The following is a 20,645-nucleotide window of genomic DNA, read 5'->3' on the forward strand; positions in this document are numbered from 1 at the left end:
GGAGCTCTAATCAACAAAGGCAAATATGCATGAATAAACATAACTAGATTTATTGATGTAGTTAAGACTTCAGAGAGGTTTTCTAGAGCAAGTGTGTGTGTGTGTCAGACATAACCTAGCGGGAGTCCTATCTTTGCCCATGGTGCCCAGCTAGTGTTGACACAGGCATGCTAATTCATTAGACCCTAACATCTTCCCAGTTCAATCTCAGGAATCCAAGGCTCAGAGAACTTGTCACCTGTCCACAGTAGGTGTTTAGTAAGTAGTTGTTTGAATTTAGGAGTTACACTGGTCTCTTGCAAGAACAGACATATAATAGTGCCTTTAACCACAAAGAGAACATAGTCTTTCTTAGAGAGGATGACCTTGTGAATTTTATATTCAACTTTGGAATCATAGGAAAATAGCAAGGCTGCTGGAATAATTGTCCAAAATAGGAGAAATGTCCCTGTAGTGTTGAGGGGACTCTGAGAGTTGCTATATATTCCTTGTAGAGGTTGTATTACTTGTTGTAGGACCCTTAAGAGCATCCTGAATGATAAACCCTCTGTGGCACTGATGAACATTCTCCATGAATTCCCACCTGTATAGGGAACTCTTTTAAACTATTATGGGGAGGGGGAAATCACAAAACTGTTAGCCAGCAACTTGTAAAGCAGAGTGACTATTTTTTAGTTAGAATAGGACTTGGTTAATGATTTCATTCTTATTTTTGTTCTGTTGTGAGATGTCTATATAACTCTGGGCAATTATTTGCTTATTCAGTTCCTTCCTCGGGGGGTACCTTACCTGTTTATTCCTTTGTAAAAGTAAAATCCAGGAAAAGAACAAGAAAGAAAGCCTTAAATGTTATTACAAAACATTATACAAATATAAGGTCTCCTAGACCAAATTTTTCCTCTTGCCTTGATAGTACCAGTTCAGAATCAGTCAATGAGACTGTACTATAGCTGCACACCTATTCCATTCTGATGTGTGCACAACTTCATAAGGCACTGATGGAAATTATAGAAGAATATTGCCATCTTAAACAAAACTGCCCACACATTTACACATGTATAAACACACACATTAACATAATATTTACACACACACACAGCCCTCAATTAAAGTTTCTCCTTCTAAAAACACATTTTGCTCATGGCCAGCCTGCTATGACTAAAGAAGGATGAGTTCAAAGAGAGATTCATTTTTAGTTCATTTGTTCTTGCCCAAGAAAGCTTTTAAATTGTATAGAACGGTATTTCAGACGTGACAAGATCATTTTCCCAGAATGGAGAGCAGTGCCTCATTAATATTTTATAAGTGGCTCAAGCCACCAGAAATCCTGTGAGTGAAGGACACAGAAGGTAATAAGAAAAGCTCACATTTTCATTCCAGAAAATGCAAGTCATGGGTTGAATAAGAATATCTAAGGTATAGGGCATTAAGACTTAGAAGCAGGCTGTAGAGGAAAGTGAAAGGGATTTTATACCGCAGTTATATTTCAGACCCTATAACCTGCATTTCACTCACAGAAACTGTAAATGAAGCCATACAGGAGAGGCTGATGGGGTGGAGTGGGGCGCCTCCTAGTAAAACAGAGGGGTTGCTGGAGAAGATCTGCCTTCTATGAAATGCGCTGCATCCTTGCACAACTTCAGGAGGCAGCTCTGACTGCTGTGGAAAGAAAATGAAAGACAGCAGACAGACAGACAGACAGAAGAGCTGGGGTAGGGTGTGCAATACTCTCTAGTGGAGAACCTGCAGCACCCCAGGAGCTTAGCTTACTGGTTCTAATACAGTTTGGCAGGAAGGCAGGGTTCTTGCATACAGCTTAACAAGAAGGTGGGTAGGCTATTACTTCCAAACAAGGAAGCAGAGCTATTGTATGTAGATGAACAAGGAGACTGGTTTAGTTGGCCTCAGTAAGAGCAGTCACCATAGGGAAGGAATCTTCAGGCCATAGATACAGGGAGAAAGGTAGAGTGAACATTTCCTACACACATTGTCAACATCTGCGCACAGAGCACAGGAAGGCTTTGCTATCCCTTTGAGCCTCACCCCAGGAACAAGCTTTGACATTTTTTGTGGGTCTGAGGCTAAAGTCCGTGGCATGGTCACAGCCATGTCAACCCTAGAAATTCAGAACTTGACTTACTCGGGCCTCCTCCACTCACCACAGCCATGGAAATAATGTTATATTTAAGATAAAAAATTTAAAAATACATTATACAAGTGAGAAATATACTATGGAAGAAAAGTATGAAGCTCTTGACTTGAGTCCTACTATAACTGGTTGGAAATAGCTCCCCTGAGAATAGTACATAGTGGGTATACAGTTGAGCAGTTGAGAACAGAAATATTTAAAAAAAAAAAAAAAAAAAAAAAAAAACAAGGATGCCAGGTATAGTGGCTCCAGGGACTGAATGAGGTAAAACTAGGATAAAACAAAATGTAAACAAATGAAACAAACCTAAAAAGAGACTGCAGTGACTGGAATCACACAAACAAAAAGAAACTAGTAAGAGAAGCATTAAGCCTGTGTCTCTGTATATAAAGAGAGAGAGATAAAGAGGCCGGGTGTATTCTGGAAGCCGGAGACTGTTAGAAAGATCTTAGCACTGTGCTCACCCCCGTGAGTGACCACGACAGCTCATCCACGATGAGGAGAAGAGGGAGGATTGCATACTTATAATCAGGAGAGAAAATACTTCTAGAAAAAAAATAGATTACCTTTTGTTTTGGATCTTAGAAAGTTCATTCAAAACTCTAATAAATAATTGTCTTGGCAGAAGTATTGTAACTGACACTATCCCGTCAGAGCTCCAGTGTTCTTAAAATGCTAAATGCTGGCCACAAAGTGGCAAGACATGCTAATGAAGAATAAAAAAGTAATAGCCAATAACAATGACAATGACATGAACAATAGCATTATTACTGGGATACCCTTCCGGGCATCTCTCATCATCCATCCTTTGTGTCATTCTCTCATTTGAGGTGACACCACAGTCCCTTCCCACGCACCTCAATTAGCCTAACAGGGTGTTTATGATCAAGTCCCTCTGCTATCTTTCATCTGTCAGCCTGCAATCCAGTTCGCAGGGAGTATGAATTCACAGTCCACATGCTGACCTACCATAGCGTCAGGTTGTCTTTTCCACCCTGGGATGGGCCAAACCTCCTTATTTCAGGATATTTGACTTGCTTTGAGTTAAGACTGCATACTTAAATGGATTTTACAATCCAAACAAATCTGGATGGTTAGTATGCAGAGAGATGGGTGCGGACATTAAGCCACGGCTTTTAGACCCGATCAGTTCCACATGTCAAAGCCCCTCTGCTTACTCAGCTCTGCAGATCACATTTAAAATACCATACGAACCGTGTTTTGCAGCCCAGTTGATCTCAGTTCTCTGTGCAGGAAATCATTCCTTTGTAAGTACTCAGGGTTTAATGAGGAATTTTTCTTTAGGATCTGGTTCCACCTCTAAGTGCCATTTGCAATACTTCATAGGCTAAATATCCTGGGTTATTCGTTATATCCTGGGGCTGTGGGTTTGTAATATTCAGCATTTACAAAATGAATAAATAAATCCCCTAGAGGCAGGTGATGGTGCTCAGCGGCTAAGGAACTTACCTTGTAAGCGTGAGGGCCTGAGTTTGATCCCTAACCTGTATGCAGGGGCACATGTCTGTAAACCCAGTCAGCACCTGGGTACTCAGGATAGGAGGCTCCCTGAGGTCAGCCAGTCTATCCTAGTTTGTGAGCTCCAGGCCAATTAGAAACTTCATCTCAAAGGAGGCAGTGTGGTGTGTTTTGAAGATGATACCCTAAGGAGTCCTTTAGCCTTCATATGTGTATGTCACTTCACACACATGTGTACACCCTAACATACTTGTGCACCTGTACAAACACAAGCACCCACACATGTACAGTTGAAACAAAATAAATCCTGGAGAAAGCAGAGTCTAGTTCACGGAACACTGGTGTTTCCCACTAGGTCCTGCAGCTCCTTTGCCAGCGTGACCACTAAATTGATGAATTTACTGTACTCCCTCTGCAAGGGACCATTCCATGATATCCATGACTTCTTAAAAGAAGAGAAAATTGGTGACTGCAAACCCAGTTTCAAAAGTAGTTACCTTTACCTTTCTTTAGCTTGTCTTATGGTAAGCAACTAGGAGTATTCCCCTGGCAAATCAAAAGGGATAACAAACAAAAGCCACTCCATGGTTCACTGGTGTGTTTATTCCCTACCCGTGTCAGCCTGTTGGTTTGGGATCTGTTCCACATCAGGCTTAGTTGATGTGGTTTTGGCTACGTAGGACCCATGCTCCTGGTCTCTCAAGAGGAAAAGGAAACAATGATTGGGTCACCCACTGACAGCCAAGGCTGTAGAGATAGGCTCATCATGACTCCTCACGTTCCTCAGGGCTGAGCCATTGCTGTGGCGGAGCCCACAGTCATGCTCCATTGGGAGGCAGAGAACAGATATTCAATCTTCTCACATAAAAGGAGCCAGTAATTATGAACTTTGAAATTGTCTATTCCAGCTTCCAAGCACAAAGGAAAGAGATTTCTTTTGGATGAGAGTACAAATTTACAAGTGCTCAGTCATTAAGTACAAATGGATTTGGGGTCAGTTTGAGCTCTTGATACATTTTATTCCAGGATCTCTCTTTAAAATGTGATGGTGATAGTATTGCTGTGCCTGGGGTCCAGAGGGAATACTGGCTTTCAGAATTAACAAGCTTTCCTTGCACAAAGAGAAACACAGCCAAAATCAATTGTGCCTTCCAGGATTCAGGCCCTTGAGGCCTGGAAGCTCTTCTCATAACATCTGGACGGCAGCTGAGCTCCCTTGCTAAAGTCCTTGAGCCTCATTAATAAGGACCCAAGGGACCGGCCCACTTCACCTAGCTCTAAAGCTGTCTGGCTGGTTTTCTTCCTTCTTGTCATCTTCTAATGGACTAATAGAAAGGAGAGACAATGATTGTATAAGAAGCAAATAGAACCCAGGGGATTAGGGCAGGGCACCATCTTACTCGTGTTTCCTGTGCTCTTGTCTTGGAGAGCAGTAGTACGGATGTTGCGTCTGCTGAAGACTGAATTGAAGATTGTGCACTTTCATGTTAATTGGTCAAGTACTATAAAAAATGCCTATTTATAGAGGTTTTGTCTTTTGTTTTGTTTTGGGTTTGTGAGATACTAAAGGGATACTTTCTTGACCATCTGAATCTTTTTGTTCAACCAAGTAGCATAACTTGACTTAAGACTAAGAAATCAGGTGCTACAGATGTCAAGAGCTTAGAATAAGGAACTGGAATGAGCCTGACTCAGTGGAGTGGCATGTGAGTCTGTCACATGGCTGAGTTCCTAAAACAGTGTCAGTTCTTACCTTTGCAGAACATCCTTGGATATGTATGAATCTACATGCAAATCTGTCTGCATCTCAGATGTTCTGATGGAAGCACTTTGGGTTCAATGCCCATGATATATAATTGATAAGCATCCTTTAAGAACTACTAGTTTTGGAAAAGAGGAACAATGTCACACTGTCCCACCAATCTTTCCTCTCTACCCACTGCCTTTAACCTAAATAATTCTTACTGACCTTGGCTTAAAGACATGTATTCTGAATACTCCATAATTTCCTGCAGGTGTTCAGAGCACTTTTCTATTGTAAGATTGTTATATGTCATTATTCTCCTACTTTGAAGTGAAATTTGTCAATATAGATTTACATGCACTGCATTAAAAACATTATTATGAGTTAAATTAAGTCAACAAAATAAAAAAACATATTTATTTCAATATGTGAGAAACCTGGGCAAGCCCCAGCTTGAGATAAAACACAGGCAGCTGTTCGTCTCCCAAACTGCCAACATTTCCCCACAATAAATGCAGGCAGATGAAAACAGTAGTTTTTCACTTGGGTTCCATTGATCACCCTGGAAAACTGTGAATATTTAAAATTTCCTAAAATACCTTGTTTAATATGCAAATGTGGACAGCCACCTGTGCCTCACAGCAATGTTTTTACCCAAGTGAAGTCACACAGGATGTCAGGGAATCCTTGGGAATGACCAGCACGTGCTAGATTAACGATGTGATTCTTGTTTGGTTCTGTTCATTTCAAGACCAGATTTTCCTGTGCAGCCCTGGCAGTGGTGGAACTCACTTTATATAGCCCAGGCTAGCCTCAAGGCTGGAGATCTTCCTGCTCCTGCGTCCCTAGGGCTGGGGTTAAAGGCACGTGCTATCACTGCTCCGCTGGTAGTGTGCTTCTTACCTGTTCTATGCGAGTCATGCCTCGCCAACATCAGAATAATAGACAGAGACAATCAAACAAACAAAAATGAAGTCCTTACAGTTTCCCAGATACCTAGTTGTGGTACCCACTGAGCCGCAGTCTTCAGAGACACTTGTATGGCACCAGAGAGTCCCTGTGAGCACTGACTGTCCCACAGGGCTCCTGCCAGTGGGGCTGCTTATTTACCTATGCCTTGATAATGCTGATTGAGAATAGATTAGTCAGGGCTAGTCTGTCCTCTAGACTAATTTTATGGAGCGAGAGTCTTATGTATACTCCGTACAATTCTCAACTGTGGAGAGAGTCTTTTAATGTTTTAATCAATCAGGAATGCCAACAGACATTTAAGAACTTGGGGAGCTATCATGTTGTTTGGTATATAAGTCTAGCAATAGTCTGTACATTTATTTTTCTAGGACTTTGTTATCGATTCCATGTAGGATTCATGTGTTTGTACATGGAATCGATGCCTGGTTTTAATTTTACTTCGGTTGGGATATGATAATAGAGAACTGTGTCATGCTTGCGGCTCTATACATGGGGAATTATCTCATTCTTAAAGGGGTAGAAGACTTAGCAAACACACACCTTCTCACAGTGCTTCCCTCTTAGGGGGGAAGCAGGTGGAGGAGTTATCCAGTGATGCTCCACTTTATCCATGGGGCAGTCACTCCTGTTTTCCTCTTCTTCAGATCCTTTTACTCATTTCTATAATTTTATTAAGATAATCTAACTTGAGAATTAAATACATAGACAAAAACTGTAGACAGGATTACATTTAATTAATTGCCTGCTTCTTAGATTGTGTATCTGTAGCATTTTTATCATTTTGTATACTTAGGAGGCATATTTTTTTCTTTTTTATAGATTTATCTAAAATTTGCCTTTGGTATGTCCATTTCCAATCCTCCTCTATAAATCTGTACCTAAGTGCATTCATGATTTTACTTTATATTTTAATAATGAGGCTTAAACCTTAGCTTATTAATTTTTCTTTAGTGGTTTTAGTCTCAGTATTTAGCATTGATTCTTTCACCTTCCCTTGCTTCCTCCCTCCTCCTCTCCCTTCTTCTCTGGCCTTCCTATCTTTTAAAAACTGTTTTTGGTAATAAACAAAGTTTATTCCTTGGATTGCAAATTTAGTTGAACTTTCATTTTTTGATATGCTATATTATTGGTTTTTGTTGTTTGGGGAAGCTATGTTCCAGATTTATGGCCTCTTTGATATTACAGAAATTAAGACATCTTAAGAATGATGTAGTTATAGGATGTATTGACTTAATATTGTTATCGATTTCTGATGCCAGTTGTTTGTATTAAAATTGACCCACTGGCTACTTCTAAATGTAATATAGACAATACTAAATTAAATTTGCATTTGTTTTGGATGTGCTATTGATTAGTCTCCAAACACTATAACATCTACCAAAATGATTTTCTAATTAGCATTACAAATCCTTCTTTAATTTTCTGCTTAGGTTGGAGACCATGACAGCTTACTTCGAAAGATCTGTGGCAACGAAACCTTGTTCCCCATTAGATCAGTTTCTAATAAGGTCTGGATCAGACTGAAAATAGACGCTTTAGTCCAGAAGGCTAGTTTCAGAGCTTACTATCAAGTTGGTAAGGAAACTTCTGCTTCTGTCTGTCTGTCTGTCTGTCTGTCTCTCTGTCTGTCTGTCTGTCTGTGTCTCTTTCTCTTTCTCTGTGTGTTTGTGTATGTGTGTGCATGCATGTGTTTCTGCGATGTGCTGATAGAGACCAGGATGTTGGTGTTGAATCTCTTCCTTATTTTCTTCCCACCCTATTGAGACATGTCCCTCAGTGATCACTGAACTCAGCTGCATTTGCTGAGCTCTAGGGAAACATCTACTTCTGTGCTTCCTGCTCCCACCTCCAGGTCTGAGATTGATTACACACACACACCATTATACCCAGCTTCCTGGTTGCTGGAGATGAGAATTCATGCATATAGAAGTATACTTTATTGACGAATCATGTTCTCATCCATATCTATTTTTTAATTGTTTTATTATTTTATGAGAATGGGCCTTTTGCATCCATAAATGTCTGGACACAGCATGTGGGTGCCATGTTCTCAGAGACCAAGAGAACTGTCAGGTCCATTGAGACTGGATACACAGTTGGTTGTGAGTCGACTTATGTGTGCTGGGAACCAAACCTAGATCCTCTGGAAGAGCAGCCAAGGCTTTTAACTACCCAGCAATATCTCTGGCCCCTTAACCATTCCTTCCCACTTGTTTTTTAAATGTCAAAATCACACATTATTCTAACATATTAATTTTAATTTACTTAGTTCTTATATGTTCTTGAATGATAGGAAAAATATTCCCATAAAAGTGTCACATTCTGCTGTGTTTTTAGGCAGAGTTAAATTGTCAAGAAAATTGAGGTCTCTAATTCTTTATTCCTGAGCAAATAGGTTTCTCATTTTTGTATTTACAGCCTGTGGGGGTATATTAAGAGGAGAAGGAGTATTTCGATCACCTTTCTATCCTAATATATATCCTGGACAAAGAACCTGCAGGTGGGCCATCTCCCAACCTCAAAGAGAAGTTGTTCTTCTTAACTTCACCGATTTTCAGATTGGAAGTTCTTCCTCCTGTGATACAGATTACATTGAGGTAAGAGGGAAACATTACTGCATTATTTATTTAGGTAACAGGCACTGTATTTATGTTAAAAGGACCATTGTTTGTACAGATTAAAATCTCATAAATATAGCCATAAAATTTCCTAGTAGAATGCTACTTAATAGAATCTAGTATACATGCATTATATATATATATATATATATATATATATATATATATATATATATATATATATATATATATAATGTGTATACATATAATATATACAATATACATGTATATAATAATGAAAGGGGATTTATACTAATGTATGTAGATTATTATATTCTAAAAATCTGCGAACATTGTCGTACAATATAGAATAGCATCAATAAAGTGGGGGATAACGTTTTTACTTAGAATGAACAAAAGGCATGTGGCAGGATCCACCTGCATCTTATAAGAAAAACAATTTTAAAAAAGCACTGTGAAAAAAAGAACTCCCTTATTTGATAAGAGGCACCGAAGCCTCTGAAGTGGCATCACACAGTGATAGAGGTGCCAAATGCTTTGTCGCGGTGACTGGTTGGTAGGTACCTTGTCATCTTCTCACTATGCTCAGCATTTTACTGGGAACTCTCCCTAAAGCCATGATACAAGCAAAAGATGCACCCTGACTGGAAAGCAGGAAATAAACCTTGTTCTTCTCTCAGACCCCCCAAAAGATTGGTTCTGCATTTTCTCCACAGGCTGCTTCACCACCGGCAGCAATTTTCCAAATGGATATTTAACAAAAATTAACTTGGCTGTATCTATTTTCCCTTAGATTGGTCCCAGCTCTGTCTTGGGAACTCCTGAAAATGAGAAGTTTTGTGGCACAAACATACCATCATTTATAACATCTGTATACAATGTTCTTTATGTTACATTTGTGAAAAGTTCTTCTATGGAAAACGGTGGCTTCATGGCTAGATTCAGCAGTGAGAAATTAGGTAGGAGCATGTTTCTCTGTCCCCCTTTATGCTGCTGTCAGAATAAATGGGCAGTCAGTTGTACAGGAATGTTTATGTGTGTAAGTCTCTGGGGTCAGTTCCCACCTTTGAAAATACAAGTGCCTTACAATAAGTAAATTATATAAAAGTCAATTGTTCTGTGAAAATTTATAAAGTATGTTTAAAACAAAGACTATACTTTCTGCAAATACTTAACAATAGTTGTCGTGTACCTATTAACAAAAGAAAAAACTAAGTTATTATAAGTTGCATATAAGAACAGCGTTTTCTCTTCTGCACTTTTAACTGATGAGAAGCACATTTTATTTTGGGACTCATGCAGATTAACATTAACTGTTGTGAAGGTGATTATTGTTTTTATTTGCGGACTCATGTAGGTCATTTGTTGACTGTTGAGGTGATGACTATTGTTTTATTATTACTAATTATTACACAGAATGTGGAGAAGTTCTCACGGCATCTACAGGGATCATTGAAAGTCCTGGTCATCCAAATGTCTACCCAAGTGGTGTAAATTGTACTTGGCATATAGTAGTCCAACGCCACCAACTGATTCGTTTGGTATTCAGTTCATTTTACCTGGAGTTTCATTTCAACTGTGTATATGACTACCTGGAAGTTTATGACACTGTTGCTCAGACATCTCTTGGGAGGTGAGAATGGTTTGTTATTTTATGCTGAACTTTGAACCATAGTGTTTAGATTTTTGTACATAGATAATCAAAGGCTACAATGCACTTAAATGATGTTATAGCCAGTTTATCTTATTTTATAAATTAGCAACATATTTTGACCTTACATATTTTTACATACATATTTTGAAGTAAAGTGCATAAAATAAAGTGGACCTTACTGATAAATACACAGCTTAGCATATTCACCATTTTATGGGCAGTAACTCAAAATACCCACTTTGTGTATGTTTTTTTAAACAAACAATATAACACTGACCATAGTCACCCTGCTGTGTAATAAATATTTCAGAATTTCTTCTCCTTTCTAACTTAAATTACCTGCCTTTTACCAACATCTTTCCTTCTTTACTCCTACCCCAATTGCTCTGGACACTGGTAACACCATTCGGTACATTCTCTACCATTTTAGAATCACGTATGGGTGAGATAGATCATGTGGTACTTGTGCTTCTCTACCTGGCTTATTAAACTTCATATAATGTCCTCCAAGTTTACCTAGTTTGTTCTGCATGGCAAGATTTTATTCCATATAACTGAGTGTTCTGTGGTATTCATATCAACACCACATTTCCTTTACTCATCTGTTGACGGACACAGGGTGTTACATACCTTTGCTATTGTGTTCAATGCAGTAGTGAGCATGAGAGTATAGTTACCCCTTCAGCATGCAGCTTTAATTCTCTTCAGATACAGTCTCGGTAGTAAGATAATTACATTATTGACCATAAGATAGTTACATTTTTAATGTAAAGAACTTTCTATTTAGCTTTCCTCAATGGATTATTCATATACCCATTAACAATGCATAAGTGTTAGTTTTCCTCAATAATTCCTACACACGCACACACACACACACACACACACACACACACACACACACACACACTGGTTATAATGGGATGAGATTGTAATGGTGAATGAGAATTACTCCATTGACTCATACATTTGAATGCTTGATCCCAGTTAGTGGCACTCTTGAGAAGGATTGGGAGGTGTGCTTTCAGTGGAGTAGGTGTGGCCTTGTTGAAGGAGAGATGTCATTAGGAGTCACATTGAGGTTTCCAAAGCTCACTCCAGTCCCAGTGTTACCGAGCCTGCTAGCTGCTGATCAGGCTGTAAAGCTCTAAGCTAGTACCCTAGTACCAAACTGTCTGCTTCCTGCCATGTTGATAATGGACTAGCCTTCTGAAGCTGTGAGGAGGGCCCTGATTAAATGCTTTCTTTTATCAGAGTTGTGTTGATCGTGGGGTCTCTTCCCAGCAATAGAACAGTGACTAAGACAGAAATAGTATATCATTGTGCACTTGAGTTTGCATCTCCTTGTTAATGTGTAAATAACAATGGTTTCTCATGGACCCATGACTCATCTCTGCCTTGTTTGGGGTAATGCCTACTCATGGCTTTTGACCATTGTTTTGATTAGAGTATTTGCTTCTTGTTGTTATTACTAAGTGATTTGTAGTCTTCACATTTCTTGAGTATTGGCTGCTTCTCCAATGTATGTAGTTTGCCATTAATTCTTGTTTCATGGGCTGAGTCTCCATTTTGCTGTGTTCTTAGCTATGGAGAAGATTTGTAGATTGCTAGAATCCTACCTGTCTGTCTTGACTTGCCCGTGCTTTCGAAGTTATAGATACAGAAATCCTTTTTCAGACCAGTATCCATGAAGTGTTTTCCCTGTGTTCCTCTGTTTAGTCACGTTATTTCTCATACTTAATACTATTTGAATTGATTTTTTTATCTCAATTTTTTTTTTTGCATATACATGTTTGGGTTTCCCATCATTTAGTGCCACACGACTGTAAACAGTCTGCTCCTCTATGTATTGATTGTTCCAGTTTGCCATACCTTCTAGATCTATGTGATAGTTCTAATTATTTTAATATCTTTATTCATTCCATGATTATATAATTACTTACTATGGTTTAGTTGACTATTCTGTCTTATGAGTTGTACTTTCTTCTTTTTTTTAACTTAATAATATTTGATAGACTGTTGAGAATTTTTAATTTTAAGTTTTGGACACCAGCCATTTTACATTCTTATAAAAATATATTTGAACTTTGTCCTGGAATGGTGTTAAGTTTCTTGAACCCAAGTTGGTCCTTTCCAGTATCTGTTTTAATTCATTTATTTCCTGTCTTTGAGGTGTTCCCTTCCTCATTTGATATTTAGCTTCTTGAGGGACATTTATGTGTTTTCCTAGGATTTCAGACTTTTGAGTACAAAGTTAAACCAGGTCTCCATTATTATATTTGTGCTGACAGTAGAGTTTCTCTGATTGCTTTTAAATGCTTAAATATTCATTTATTATTGGGTACAAGTTTACTGGTTCTAAGTATGTATCTGTGTCATGTGTATGGTGCACACAGAGGCTAGAATTTGATCCCCTGGCACTAGTGTTGTAGACAGTTACTAAGATGCTAGGAATCGAACCCCTATCTTCTAGAAGATCAGCTAGTGCACATAACTGCTGATCTGTCTCTCTAGCCTTCTCTGATTGCTTCTTTTCAAAGTTTTTCATGTATGTTTTCATCTATTAACTTTGTAAACATTATCTTTTTAAATTAGCCTCTAAAGTTCTTTCTTCTGTCTTTACTGCTCCTCACCTTCTTTTGCTTCTTATATTAGTCTTTCATCTAAAACTTCCTTCTTCTCTTTTAAAAAGTAATATATGAGAATTTTTAACCATCACAAAATGCAGTTTTTGCTCAGAAAAATAAGCTTCACTGATCATGTCCCAGTTTAGGATATAACACCATGTGTGCACTGTTATTTAATCTATGTGTCTTCAGTCTTCTTAAGATGATAAATCTCTGTTATCACTATTGTTCTACACCGAACTTATTTAATTTTCCTTTTCTCATATTCAGCATTTTAATTGATTTTTGGTACCATATTATTTTCCTCTCTTGTTCTAAGCATGCATGGTCTCAAGATTTCCAGTTTTCTAAGCTCTTCATCCAGACAAACATCACGGCATCCTGTCATGTGTTGTAGCCGTGTTTGGGGTTTACTAGAATAGATTTTTTATGACTAAATCTTTCTTTGTCTTGAAGGAACAGTGACATGGCTTACTGATGATACTCTTAGTTCTTCTTAAGTGAGCCATTTTAAGACAGCAGACAATGTATACAGAGGTCACTATTCAGTCACTGTTCCGAGTGCTCAGCTACAGCGTCTTCCCAATGCTTAGCTACAGTGTCTTACCTGATCTACAGGTTCTAAATGATATGAAGTCTAGAGAGAAAATGACCCAGAGCAATTAAGCCATATGTCCAACGTCACAATGCACCTGAGTGACAGGGCTGTCTAGGGCTGTGCTGGATGAGTTTTGAGTGGGTTAATTTCTTTAGTATAGGCTTATGAATAAGTTCCTCAGCTCTCTAACAGCAGGTGACTGTAGCCCCTACTTCCTAGTCTCATTACATCTTTTTCATGTATGTCAAGGCACTCAGCAAGACACACAACTCTTCCAGTGTGTTTATATTGTTACTGAAATATACTTGGTATCCAGGTTGATGTGAAATAGATCACAACCCAATATCATCTTTATTAATACCTATTGTTTGGAATATTAGTTCAAATCTATCAACCATTTAAAAATGTGTGTGTGTCTTCTTTCTTTATTTGGAACAGATACTGTGGAAAATCCATCCCGCCTTCTCTTACCAGCAGCTCCAATTCAATAAAGCTGATTTTCGTGTCTGACTCTGCTCTTGCCCATGAAGGCTTTTCCATAAATTATGAAGCAATTGACGCATCTTCAGGTAACAATTCCTCTACTGCAAAAGGGATCTAATATCTAAAATTACACAAATACATACTTGCAATAACGTATAGCGACAGTGTCCACCTGATTAAAAATAGAGTAATACTGTTACCTGAACTGTGTGCCATTTCAGTGATTCTGGGACTTAATGTTTCTATCATAGAAGATGTTTGATACAGAAAAGTAGCATCCAGTGCATGTTCACAGCTGGCCCATGGTAGCCCTAGTTGGCAAGCATCCGAGGGCTTGGAGGATTTTTTTTTCTGGGCCTGGACATATTCCACCTGAGAATCTTTATCTTCTTAAACCTCAATTCCCATCATACATTTTAAAAAATCTTTACTATAAATTCCCAGCCAGGTATTCAGTTATTTCTCCTCTAGAAAGCTTGGTCATATACTTTAATCCAGGCAGAAGTAGTTCAGCTTCTGTGTTTATGGAAGCATGGCTTGAAAACTCCAAAGTGCAAGAGAAATGTGTACATTGATCACTGGTGTGAATCACTCTAACAGATACCCTGCTATCTAGCCCAAGCATAGGTAGAGTTAAAACCCAAAGATCTAACATATGGTGTGTTGTGCTGTGTAATTGACATTTTTTACTGAGCCCCCTTACTCAAGTGGTTAACAGCCAAAGACCAAAGTGAATGTCTCAGGAAATTACAGTGTGTGCACAATTTTCCATACTTCTGTAGTCTCATCTCTCTAGTGTGTTTGGCCCCAAACCACACCAAATACTAGATTTGGAGTAAGTCAGCTGAACTCTGTGGGGTACAACTTTCTCATCTGTGTAATTAAAAGATTAGATTTGATGATTTTTAGAATGTTTTCTGCTTCTAATCTCCTATGAACATAATTTTAATTTGCTGCATGAATAAACTGGTTGTTTCTTAAATAACATGTAGTTCAGGCAGTACCCTCTGAAAATATCATGGTGATCTCTGCAGTAGTATACAAAATGAAACAGAATTCTGAAATGGCTGAAATGATTGTGTTAACACTACACTAGCTTTGGGGGGCAGTATGAAGGGAAAAGCTGTTAATATAACCTGGGGATGAAGAGAATAAATTTAAATTTTAATGAAATTGTTAATAAAGATAATATTTGTATAAAACTCACAAAGCAATAAGTCCAGTAGACAGGAAGGAAAACTAATAGAGAGAGTAGGGAATGGAACATGCTCAACTCCAGCATGTGTTCAGCATGCATGACTGGGTTCAATTCCTCCCAAAACCCTTCAAACACACAAGAACAAAGGGGAGGGAGGAAATGTAGGGAGAGACCCAGTGGCTCAAAAAGCAGACCCCGAAGGAACAACTGCAAAGACTTTCCCCTGCTTCCGTGTGTGATAGTCATGGCTTCGGTCCCTGCCTGTCTGGACAGAGCTGAGGTCACAGAGAAGGGAGCACATGCTTTTCTACACTTGACTGCTCACTGTGTGTCTGCCTTTTGCTAGATGAACTCACAGGACTGGTTGGCACAGTCTTATCATTTGAAATAGCAATCAGATGGTGAGACCCAGGAAGGCTTATGGGTGGCTGGACGACAGGAGTTGTTGTAGCCCTGTGATGTCTCTCATAGCACAGCTGGCTATGAGACCAGAAGAGGTGGTGGTCAGACAGTTGGCTGATGTTCCCAGGAGCTTGGGTGAAATGAGCTGCTGACTGGAAAGACAGAGACGTGGACTGTCTTTTCAGCTAGCATCTTCTTCTGGCTAATTTTGTAGACTGAAATCATGTCAGATAAAAGCACCAGAGGACAGGCAATCGTTGGCCTGTAAGTTATTTCATCGATCCAAAAGAAGTTATTTTTAGAGTAATGATGAAGGTTTGGACTTCTGAGGTCTATCTTCTTAGTACGACCCATGACGTTTCCCCTGACTCTGGCCTGCTTTCATTTACTAGAGTCAAATTTTCCTGACTCGAATCCTGTTACATCTCTCTCTAGTTCTTGCAATAATTCTATGATGTCAGCCCTCAAATATGTGTTTGGGAGTAAGGAGGTTGGTTTCCTGTTCATACTCTGACTCCCTCCCTGAGCACTCTGCCGCAGCCCATTGAAATGTTCAAAGAAAGAAAACACAAGACACAACAAAAGTAACTGTGCTGGGTAGACTCTCATAAGAACGCCCTGCCATCGATGATGACTATCGACGTTTACTAGCATGAAGTAGAAAATAGCTGCATATTGAGATAACTGACGTATATTTGCAATCTAAATCATAACCTGAGAGCCCATAACAGCTATTACTTATCCACGGACTTAATATAGAACCAGTAACAGAGAACTTTACAAGTGTGAATGAGAGCAGAAATGTACTTAGAACTTTCAGGGTACATAATATCTACATAATACTACTCCATTATTCTTCAGATTAATTCCTGATTCACTCATGACTATGTTCATTAAAAATATAGAAGCGAAAAGCGGAGTGGAAATGATCAGAGGTGCCATACAGAATTAAGCATCGCTTCATGAAATCTGTCTAAAATTCTCAGTAAGCATGATTGAATTGTATGTTTATGAAGTGTCTAGAAATTATAAAGTACAGTCTACCCCAACTACCCCAATCTTTGAAAGGAGGAGATATCAGTCTAGAATGTTGAACCTGTCTTCCCAATAATAACCAGCTAGCTGGTTTAAGAGCCAAACTAAGCAAACAGGCTTCACCGTGCCTTGGATTTTTGTTGCCATTCTCTCCGGGGCGACAATGAAACTATGATGAATGTTTTTTTATTTTTTTTTTTTGCTTTTTACAAAGAAAAGAGCTCCACAGTTATCCAGAGGAGTAGCTAGCATGGCCCAAAGCACAATCTTATGAGCAAATATACATTTAAAAAGTGAATTCACTGGGATCTTCCAGCCTTTTATTCCCCCTTACACTGCAGTCTGAGTTTTCATCAGTCACCTTGGAATGAGCCCAGAAAGGAAAGGATTGAAGTTAGGAAGTGATAACCAAGATGGTCACGGGATTTATTAAAAAAAAAAAAAAAAAAAAAACAAAAAAAAAACAAGCGGGTAGAGAACATTATGTTTCTATTCTTATATCCCAGGGTGCTAAGAGCAACATTCTCAGATTAGAACGATCATTTTTAAACTCCAGAAAGAAAAGATTATTTCATATACCATGGTCATAAGCTCAGGTACCATGGTTGAATTAGAAATTCTGATTAAGCTCTATGGTATGCATTTACTGAACAATTCAAGCAGATCTAATTGAATTTTGTCTTTATACTTTATTTTAAAACTGTTATAAATAAAAGATAATAAAAAACAAATTAAACTCACAATTATAGGGCCTATCCATTGTAGACTGACACGAAGGCCTGAGAGAGTCAGTCTGCTGGATGGAAGCTTACTATTAGAGTACCTTAGGCAGGTTTCAGGTCGCCCTTGCTTGTATACCTCTATCTGAAATTTCCGATATTACATGCTCAAATACTTTTTGAGATTATTATTTTTTAGCAAATTTATTAATCTGTAAACTCATTTCCTCTAGTAAATTTTAAACTTCTTTTCAATGTTTGGGTGTGCAGATAACCCATCAATTCTTTTCTAGGTTTTGTGTGTGTGTGTGTGTGTGTGTATACATATGTGTGTATGTCCTTAGAATGGAAACAGTGTTTAATTGTGATATACTTTATCCCTTACTAGTCAAAATTGACATTCCTTCTGTAGAAAACTAGGGAAATTACAGGCTGGGAGATGGCTCATCGGGTAAAGTGGGTGATGTAAGTATAAGGACCTGAGTCCATAGCTCAGGTACCCATGTATAAAATAAAATCGCGACTCTCATAGAATAAGTGCTGGAAGGATAGGAGCAGGAAGAATCCCAGGGCTCTTGGTCAAATTAGGAAACCTTCCTAAAAAACTAAATGGAAATATAATTAAGGAAGTCATCTGACAATCAACCTTTGGACTCTGTACATTACCCCCACACTAGCACACATGTGTACACTCATGTACCCATACATAAAAAGAGAAACTAGGGATCATTAAAGAGTTCAAGATTTGAAGAAAAAAAAAGAGTTCAACTCTTACCTAGTGTTAAAGTTAAAATTAAATTTTAAATCTAATCTCAAAGTATCCTATTCCTTCCATAGCCCTTTAACTAGAGGTGATGACTGTGTCATTGCAATATAAAAATGGCATCATGGCGGTCCAGAAGGACAGTGCAATGATGTAGTGTCTGCTTGGGTTTAGCCTCCACCAGCTATGTTAGAAAGCTACACATGAATGTGCACACATATGGTACCAGTGCTGGGAAAGAGGGAACAGGAGGACCCCTGGGGTTCATTAGACATACATCCAGGTAGAATAAATAAGATGTGGGTTTAGTGACAGATCCTGTTTCAAAAATTAAGGTGAATAAGTGATGAAGGAAACATTGGCGTTGATCTACGGCCTTCCTATGAACAGACAAATTTGTGCATGAATGTGTATACATGCAGGGACACACAAATTATATCACATGTGTAAAGGGCATGGCCTTGCCAAATTTAAAAATGTGATTGCTGATGTCCCCCATAGTTCTATAATGGCTGTTCTGCGTTTCTTCATGATCATCTAATAGGTCATCTGCAAGGACAAAGAAAAGGTAGTGACCAATCACGTGGCAGCAAACTGACGCAGAATGACAAATTCCTCTTCTCTGAGGGAGCGAAATGTGTAACTTTGTCTTTCCTTACATCTTTGCTTTAAAATGTGGACTCCATTGCACGATGGAGAACTTCATGTTCTCCGTCAGCTTATTTCATATCTAGAGCAGCAGTCCTCAACCTATAGGTTGTAACCATTTTATGGTTGAACAACCCTTCCACAGAGGTCCCCTAAAACCAGGAGAAAACACAGGTATTTACATCACAATTCACAATGTTAGAAAAATTACTATTATGAAGTGGCAACAAAAATAATTTTATGACTGAGAGTTACCACAACACGAGGAACTGCATTAAAGGGTCTCAGCATTGGGAAGGTTGAAAGCCAGTGTCCTAGAGAATATAAGGTGGTGTGTGTTCACTCAGAAACCAAGTCTTTCTCATATTTTGGAAACCACATCTTCGTGTGCAATAAATTCTCTGTCCATAGAGAATCTGCCTTCTTCTTGTGGCTGGTATTTGTCATGGCTTTGTGGGTTGAATGGATACCTCCCAGTTTCTCCTTTGACCACCTTTAATGGTATGCTATAAAAGATTTTATGAAAGCACTTATTCAACCAGAAACACATAGTCATTGTTACAAAAATGTAGTTTTATAATTTTTGTATTAGTCTATACAGTTTATTTTTGACAATTCATATATTCTCTTTTGTTGTGAATGTATTAACCTTTGCTTGTGTATATTCCTGTGTGTTTGTGTTTGTGTGTTTGTATTACAAGTGTGTGCTTGATCAGATGGTACACTCAAGTCTTTTTTCCCTTCATTTTATCGTTAATAGGCTTCTGTTTTCTATATAGAAAATGTTTGCTTGTCAAAATTATGGGAACATCCCTCTGTGTGTCTTCTAGAAGTTTTATAGCTTAAACATTAATGTCGAAAATTTATCTTAATTTCCTAGTGTGGTGGACTAAGTTTCCACGTCCATTCATTAAGGAAAGTGGTATTTATCTGTGCTAGGCCTGTGGCTTGAACTCATCTTTCCCAACTCTACCTACCCATACACACTGAATTTAACCCATTGCTGACAATTGTCCATGGATATTATGCGGCTGCCTCTGGAATCCCTACTCTATCCCATGATGTCTATATTGGGCCTTATAGTAAAATTACAGTCTGTTATACAAGATTATTGGCTTCAAGGAGATTTCTACATTGACCTTTGTATTTCAAAGCTTTTCTTTGGTAATCTTAGATCCTTTTACGTTGCAATACACATTTTAGAAACAAATTTTTAAAGCCATTTTAAAAGAATTGACTGAAATCCAATTGAATTCATAGATCAATTTGGGATCTCAGGACATCTCAAACTGTGTCTTCCACTCCATGAGCATATTCTAACTTGACCATTAGTTATAGTTTCTCTGCTTCTATGAGCACTGGTTTTAAACTCTGAGTGTTGATTTTTACGTTTTCACTAAGATTGTCATATGCTTTACGATGTTGTATGCTCCTTTGTGCCTTACATTCCAGTTTGACCAATATATGCATTCTAAACTGATTTTCCAGATATTAATTGTATTATGTTGACTTTTCAAATTCAGTTATTGGTGCCAACAATTTTATTGGATACATGATATTTATAAATGGTCCCAACTGTGAATTACTGTCCTACGCTT

General features: G+C 38.3%; 1 protein-coding gene across 1 annotated transcript in view; it reads left to right on the top strand.

Annotated features, from left to right (window-relative positions):
• Positions 1–20,645, top strand: part of CUBN (cubilin) — a gene marked incomplete at its 5' end in the record, with an annotated part of 201,706 nt that overhangs the window by 32,499 nt on the left and 148,562 nt on the right. Inside the window, 5 exons of the mRNA XM_080917996.1 lie at positions 7,775–7,919; positions 8,763–8,941; positions 9,717–9,882; positions 10,340–10,556; positions 14,238–14,368. Of these exons, the coding sequence (XP_080774122.1) occupies positions 7,775–7,919; positions 8,763–8,941; positions 9,717–9,882; positions 10,340–10,556; positions 14,238–14,368 (838 nt within the window). The remainder of the gene's footprint in view (positions 1–7,774; positions 7,920–8,762; positions 8,942–9,716; positions 9,883–10,339; positions 10,557–14,237; positions 14,369–20,645) is intronic.

The sequence above is a fragment of the Micromys minutus genome, assembly GCF_963924665.1.
Source record: "Micromys minutus genome assembly, chromosome: 6".
Classification (NCBI taxonomy): domain Eukaryota; kingdom Metazoa; phylum Chordata; class Mammalia; order Rodentia; family Muridae; genus Micromys; species Micromys minutus.